The sequence below is a fragment of the Nelusetta ayraudi genome, unplaced genomic scaffold (genome assembly GCF_046127955.1).
Source record: "Nelusetta ayraudi isolate G7.1 ecotype Tasmania unplaced genomic scaffold, CSIRO-AGI_Nayr_v1 ptg000011l, whole genome shotgun sequence".
Classification (NCBI taxonomy): Eukaryota; Metazoa; Chordata; class Actinopteri; order Tetraodontiformes; family Monacanthidae; genus Nelusetta; species Nelusetta ayraudi.
This window is the reverse complement of record NW_027466061.1, coordinates 5,571,675-5,579,078: the sequence shown is the minus strand read 5'-3', so window position 1 is coordinate 5,579,078 and position 7,404 is coordinate 5,571,675. Positions and strand designations below refer to the sequence as shown.

At 48.1% G+C, this 7,404-nt stretch overlaps 1 protein-coding gene across 2 annotated transcripts; it reads left to right on the top strand.

The window, feature by feature from the left end:
- Positions 1–1,094: 1,094 nt before the first annotated feature.
- On the top strand, positions 1,095–3,881 carry tmem88a (transmembrane protein 88 a). Of its 2 annotated transcripts, none has more exons than XM_076020250.1 (3): positions 1,095–1,596; positions 2,413–2,735; positions 3,351–3,881. In XM_076020250.1, exons 2-3 carry the CDS (start codon positions 2,427–2,429, stop codon positions 3,636–3,638), a joined length of 597 nt encoding a protein of 198 aa, XP_075876365.1. In that variant the 5' UTR covers positions 1,095–1,596; positions 2,413–2,426; the 3' UTR covers positions 3,639–3,881. The 2 variants fall into 2 exon arrangements, with proteins under 2 accessions (XP_075876365.1, XP_075876364.1); XM_076020249.1 differs by having other exon boundaries at positions 1,096–1,596; positions 2,410–2,735.
- The last annotated feature ends 3,523 nt before the right edge of the window (positions 3,882–7,404 follow it).

Sequence of the window (7,404 nt, the reverse complement as noted above, 5' to 3'; positions counted from 1 at the left end):
CATGGCATGAAAAACTGAGATGTCATATCAAAATGCCAATTCTACTCTTTGAACTGAGCCCCTCTGGTTTTCCTTATCAGTCCCAAGATGGCTGCATTTCCCCACCAAATTAGTCAGCGCCCCTCCCCCACCTCCATCCTCATTTCCTCATGTTTTTCTGAAAGCGGAGATCTGTTTTTCATCAGCAGGGTCAAGGGCCAATCGCCTGTCATTCCCGTGTCGGAGACAAATCTCAAGCAACTCTGTGCCCTTTAACTTTTTCTTGCTGCAAGAGTTTTCTGCCCAGTTGTCGAGTTGTGCTTCAGCACAGTGTGGTAGCAGTCAGGCTTTATCTCACGCATTGACCTGGTGGAACCCACTGACAAAAAGAAATGGGGTTTGATGTTTGACTGTGATTAGACAAACATTCTGTCTTTACATTAAAAACAGAATAATCCGATGTTTACTGCTACATTAGCATGGTCTCCAGTGCCACCAGGTTTCCGCTCAGTGTGTAGAACAACATTCCCAGCGTGTTATCCCACAACGTGCCGCAGTGTTGAGCTGAGTTCATGCCAGAGGCTTTTGCAATGAAGGTCAACTCAAGTTTTACAACAAAAAAAGTCTACAGTGGCTTTCTTTGTTGTACTTTTAGTGAGAAAATCCCACCCACTTCTGAGCATCTATCCAGGCTAATTTCTTAGCAAGGCTTGTTGTCACTTCCTGTTTTCAGTCCTTTGTCGTGTCCTGGGGTTTCTAAAGACAGCTTTCTGCTGCGTCACTGCTAAGAGGAGGCAGACTGGTCATCAGCACGAAGCAAAAGGAAAAATTTGGACTTTGGCAAGATGAATGGGCATATCATGGTGGAAAAAAATAAACAGTTTTTTTTTGAGGATGCAGCAGTTTTGTTTTTATTTATTTTTTTATTGATGAATTTCTCTGACTTTAAAACCCACCTTATCACTGCATGAAAGTGGAGTAGAGAAAGTCTTGCGTGAGGGTGTAAAGTGGTGGGGATTGGGCAGCATACCCTGACTCCTCTAGTCTATCCAAACAAACACTCTCTCCCTCCCTCTGGATCCAGAGGTTATCGTCAAAACCCTTCACAGCTCCCCTGCCCAGAGTCTTTAACACGGCCCAGCCTGCTCTGCGCACATTCAAACCAGTGGCAACACAGGATACACATGCTCACGTACACACACACATACACACACACTCACATGCACACACTCAGGGCATATCGCACACTAGTTCCAGAGTAAGGAAAGAGAATGTCAGGGAAGGAAGCGCTGAAGCCAGTGGGTAAGCAGAGACCGACTCAAGTACGCTGAGCTCCTTTCCACTTTCCATAAGGAGCCTAAGGTAGAGATTCATATTGATCACCAGCACGTAGCTGATTGTACGTTTGGGAATCAGCCAGAAGATTGAAAAAGGCAGACATTTAAGGTAACAGATTTGGTAGGTTGGAGCCTACCTACGTTTTGGACATAGAAGTACCAGGAGTCCAAGAGAGAAGACGCACCCAAGGAGGAAATTCTTGAAATTCTCAACACTCACGACTTCATCAACTGCTCTCACTGAACCGCAAGAAGGAGGTTTTGTCACAGCTCACCAACAGTAAGTACAGACTAACTTCCCACTATAATTATTTGGTTATATATATAATTCAAACCTTCAAAAATAGACAGAGATTATCCTTAAAATAACGGTAAGACTGTAGTGCACTTCTGGGGGTCCATCATTAAGCAGGAAGGCTGTGTTGATGACATCAGCAAGTAGGCAACGTGTGAGCTGCCAAGCGATTGAATGGAAGTTAGCTCAAAAAGCTCATGGAGCTACTCATGGAACAGACGACATGCTGAATGTCAAAAAAAGTCTAAAATTCCCTCAAAATAATCAAGATTCTGCTTATTGTTAAAGATGCTAATGTGCTACAAACGGAACTGTTACTGGCACCAGCAAGGCGGGTAAAAGAACACATGCAATCATCACTTACAAAAGCTAATCACACGCTTATAAAGGAAGTGTAGGGACAATTAATCTTTCTCACGGTTAACGTAAATCGGAAGGCTTTAGATTAAACAGCACCAGGCCATTGAGACGCTCAGATCAGCTGGATCGCTCAGCCTGTTCCCGGCTCATTGTTCGGCCGGCTGGTTATCCTGCGGCATGGAGGTGCGGTCGTTGGAGCCCATTTCCTCGCACTTAGCCCTGCGCAGTTATCTCTGTTGACTTTCCACGACTTTCACTGCACTGTTTCAGTGACTGATTGCTCCGTGGATGAAGGTTTTCAAGCCCCCCGTGTTTTTAATTAAATGGGCCGAGAAGAGGACGAAGGGCCTCAGCTGCAAACATGAGTATGTTAGGATCCTAGTATCGTGCAGAGCATTTAAAAGCATTTTTATGGTTGTTGTTTTTTCTGTCCTTCAGCAGACCGCATCACAAAGATGAGTCTGTCACGGAACGGCACACTGGAGAAGACGGTATCTGAGCATGCCCTCTCTGAGCGGGGCACCCCCTCCAGAGCGGGGTCGGGGGTCGTGGTGCCACCTCCATACTCAGCAGGTGGCAGCGAAGCCGCCGACCCACCACTGGAGTTAAGGGGCTCTCTGGACTGCTGGGCATGCTCAGTGTTGGTCACGGCACAGAATCTGATCATTGCACTGATCAACGGCCTGGTGGCCAGCGTTGTGTTCGGCACTATCCTCACCCCGGCCCTCACCATGATCACATTCGGCTTCCTCTGCCACTCCACAGTAAGAATCCCCTGAAGGTGTTTTTCCTTCTTTTGTTGAAGAACAGAAGTGTGATAAGAATCGCACAAAGTCCAACAGAACTCCAACTACTGTGTCGTATTTCTTCACCTGTGTAGCGTACGGTGCATGTCATAACAAACCAAGATGGTCCTAATGAGAAAAAACTAAAATCAAGACCGGGTTTTGTTTTGACAGGAAGGGATGTAGACTGTCAATCACTGGGAGAATTCAGGAACACCAGCGTAGTGTTTGCCCAGAGATTTGATCTCTCCTTCCAAGACTTCACTGGGGCTTAATTTTAAATTTTTGCAGCTGTGACTAAGCTGCTGAGATTTCTGTCTGCATTGTGGGACCACATGCCAAACTACATGTACGAAACCCTGCATATACAGTGTTTTATTGTCTTATACTGCAATGGCAAATGCAAAGGCAAAGGCTTTTGCACATTTCACATGTTAGATTGGAAATTAGGCATGGGTTGGCCTTTTAAGTGTGAGACAAAGCATAGTCAATGTAGTTTGTGTGTGAGGAGGAGGGGAAAAAACACTTTCTGAGGAGTCCCCAGGAAATGAATCAATCGTCCCCCTCTCGTCCCCCCTTCCCCTTGCTCTCCAGGTGCAACCCCACGGGACGTCCCTCTACTGCTCAGACCTTCTGGACGACACTGGCTGTGTGGCTCTGCTGGTGGTGGGCTTCCTGCTGCTCACCCCCCTCCTGGTCCTGGCTCTGGCTGCATACTGCCGACTGGCCCGACACCTCAAGCTGGGCATGTGTTTCATCCCCTACAGCCGGGCCGTCTATAAGAACATACCCGCCACGCGTCAGCGAGGGGGAGGCTCAGGAGGCTGCTGTGGCAGACAAGGGGCCTCAGAGAGGGACGGGAAGGGTAGTGTGTGGGTTTAGGACAGCGCAGTTAAGTTGAATGTGGTCCTTGTTGTTCATATTATGTGTATCCCTGATGTTCTGCTTTGTTTTATTCCCTTTCCCCCTTCAACGATTTGCTTTGTCTCGGAGCCATTGTAAAAATATGTCTGCTGCATCATTAATAGTCATTATTAGGAAGTCATTATTGCTTTTTTGTATGCAATCAATTGAATGTTTTTGATACCTTTTTAAAATAAAGTGTCTCGTGGCATCCTGAGCCTACTTAACTGGGAATTTGTATCTTTATGTGGGAACAACTTAACTAATAGTGGCGCTTGATTGCACAAATCATTGAGCTTGTTTCTCATTCTATAATACAAAAACATGCCACTGAAAGGCTTATGCCAACAAATGTTAAGGAAATTGCTACTGTGACATGTACACATTGCAGGTAAATGGACAGCAGACATAAATGTCCCCGTCAAGCCGTCATGAAAAATCCTTCTAGAGCAGCATGCTTATTATGGCGTCAGAAATAAAAAGGAGAAACAAATTCTACTTTTCTTGATCTCTGCTTACATCTAGTGGTCACTATACGGAACTACACTTTGTAGTCTAAAAAATAAAAAAATAAAACTTAGAATGTCTAGAACGTCTAACTGAGTGCAATATATTTAGATGTACTTTTATGATTTTGTAGATTGGATCAGATTCTCGTCAGCCATTTATTGTTCCAGCGGGAAAGCTGCTACCTTTTCAGGTTGGTCAGTGAACAGTGGAGCCACGGCCGTTTCTAGCTTCGTAGGGGCCCGAGGCAAGATGCTGTTTGGGGGCCTCTAGTTTGTTAAACTGTGATGAAGAGATTCCTATCCCTTTAGATGGTTGACTGCCACAATCTATTACACTTCATGAGCAAAACAGACTACAGGTAAAATTAAACATCTTAAGTTGAGCCACTCAGGCAAGGTAAAAAACACTATAACACAAGGAAAAGAATAATCTATATGTCAATAAATAGAACAGATTTTTAAAAAGTATTTATAAAAATGTTTACTTTAAATAAGAAAATCCAACAAACCAACAAGTGCAACAATAAAAACAAACCAACACTTAAAATAATGGACTGGACAGCAAAATAATGCTTAGTCTCACACTTATCAGCTTAACACCTAATAATAACACATAATTGTGACATACATCTAATGATGCAATTTCTTGGACAGATCCTCAGTGATAGTACCTAGGGTCACGGGGGGTTTCGGGTCTTTCAACTTCAGACCCCCTCGCCTAGGCGACCCGACCGGGAGTGGTCAGTTCCTGGCCTGTGTCCAAGAAGCACTTGCCCACTGTTTGTCCCTCTGGATCCACAGCCATCGTGAGGCTCTCTCTGCCGCCTCGGAAGCTGTACTGATGGCTCTCCTCTTGCGAGCCCCTGTGATGCCCAGGAGGCTGAAGGCCTTGCAGAGTGACCTCCCTGCAAAGCCCCTTCCCCCAACCTCAATGGGTAAGCATTGTGCCCGCCACCCCCGTCTGCGGCACTCCTCCACCAGCTCTGCGTATTTCTCTTTCTTCCTCTCACTTGCTTCATCCATCCTCTCCTCCCAGGGCACTGTTAGCTCCAGCAAAACGACCTGCTTAGCTGACTCTGAGAGCAGGACAATGTCTGGCCTGAGGCTGGTTTCCACAATGTTTTCAGGGAATCTCAGTCGTTTCCCCAGGTCTGCCCTTAGCTGCCAGTCATTCGCTGCTCCCAGGAGGCCTGTTTGGGCTTTCAGTCGGGGAGGTGGTTGTTCTCTGGCTCGCACGAATGGGATTTCGCGCCTTGCTGGTTGTGAGTGCTTGCTCTGGTTGACGGCCATGCTGATGGACTCAGCGATCGCCTTAAGCACCCGGTCATGGCGCCAACGATAGCGGCCCTTGCCGAGCGCCATAGGACAGCTGCTGAGGATATGTTCTAGGGTTCCTATTCCTTGGCACAAGGGACATGCTGGCGTTTGAACCTTGCCCCAGCAACAGAGGTTTGATGGGCTGGGCAGGACATTGAAGTGCATCCGGGCCCAAGTGGTTAGCCTCTCCAAGCCCTGAAGAATCCATCTGCATCCTGGGACTGACACTGTTGGAACTGTCAGATCGTCCATAAACGCTCTAATGGGGGGCTGGTGGATCCCGGACTTGGTTTTTGGGCCCCTACACTGCGGCTCGGCAGACTTGACCAGCATGGTGATGGCCAGGGCAAAGAATATCACTGAAATGGTGCATCCAGTGATGATCCCTTTCTCCAGTCGGTGCTGCTCTGATGTAACTGTGCCAGAGGTGAACCTCAGGTTAAAGCTGTTGTAATAATCCATGATGAGGATATTGATGTTGTGCGGGACATGGTTCCTCTCCAATGCCACCTCCACTTGCTTGTGGGGTATGGAGCTATACGTGTTGGCTAGGTCCAGCCATAGCACGGCCAGGTCTCCTTTCCCCTCTCGGGCCTCTCTGATCAGTTGTGTCACCACACCACTGTGTTCAAGACACCCTGGAACCCCTGGAATCCCCCCCTTCTGCACAGAGGTGTCGATGAACTGGTTCTTTAGGAGATAGTCTGACAGCCGGTGGGAAAGGATACTGAAAAATATCTTCCCCTCGACGTTGAGCAGTGAGATGGTCCTAAACTGCTCGATGGTGGTTGACTTCTCGTCCTTTGGAACCCACACCCCTTCCACGGATCTCCATTGTTGGGCAACCTTCCCCCTCCTCCAGATCGCCCTTAGGATCTTCCACAGACGGTGCAAGAGCTTGGGGCACCATTTGTACACCAGGTAAGGTACTCCATTGAGTGTTGTTTCTGGCAGCCTTGACAGCAGTTTGGATCTCTTTCCAACTAGGTGCTTTGGAGGTGAAATCAGTGGTTGGCTCAGGTTGATCAGATCTCTGCAATCGCCTAAATCCTCCTCTCGGGCTGCATCGCTGTAGGTGTTGTGAAGATAGGTGTCTACCTCCTCTTTTGAGCATGTGAGATGGCCGCTGTGCTTCTGGCCTAGCAGCTGTTTAGTAAACCCGAAAGGGTTCGCTAGGAAGGCAGCGCATCTTCTAGGTCTCTCTTTAGCCCGCCTCCTATGCCATTCTGCTCGTCGGAGGGTCAGCAGCTTCTTCCTGAGGACACTACGTAGTACTGCCAGTCCTGGCTTCTCGTCCTCGCTCACCCCCTTGAACTGCCTCTTTAATGCTCGGAACTCCTGTCGTAGCTGTGAGATCTTTTCTGCCCTGCGGTTCTTGGAGTACTGGTTTGTAACAGCTCGCTTCTCCGCTGACCCAAACCTTTCCATGCCAATGCTGATGACCATAGTTGCCATTGTTTGTAGCTTCCTGTCTGCCCCTCCCTTCATGGTAGCTTCCAGGATACCATCCGTCATCGTCAAATTGCTGCCACTCTCTCCCTTTGCTGGCTGGAGGTCACTTAACCCGCCGTTGGTGTTGTGGGATGCCTGGCGTTTGTGCTTTCCGAGCTTGGAGGTTCTGGGCGCTGTGGGCTGACTCCTGGCCCGGCTCCTCCTACGTCTCACCACCAAGGTCCTCTGGAGCGTTGGGGTTCTGAGCACTACGTTGTGCGACCCGGCCCTGTTCCTCCTGCGTCTCTCTGAGGCTGTTCCTTGAGCGCTGTGCTGATCACACATTATTCACCTGGACAGAAAGAGGTTCTGAGAAACATGATGGTCCTGGAGCTTCCTGGTCAGGATGTTCGGGAGATCCCTTTGACTCAATGTCTGGATCTCCAAAATATTTTAGAATTGCTCCTGCAAAGACAAAGCTCATTGGA

What these genes read in the sequence shown, in the direction of transcription:
- tmem88a (XM_076020250.1), top strand. Translation starts at nt 2,427, where the DNA reads ATGAGTCTGTCACGGAACGGCACACTGGAGAAGACGGTATCTGAGCAT. An exon ending in GCTTCCTCTGCCACTCCACA is followed by an intron (nt 2,736 to 3,350) that starts GTAAGAATCCCC and finishes CTTGCTCTCCAG; the next exon opens with GTGCAACCCCACGGGACGTC.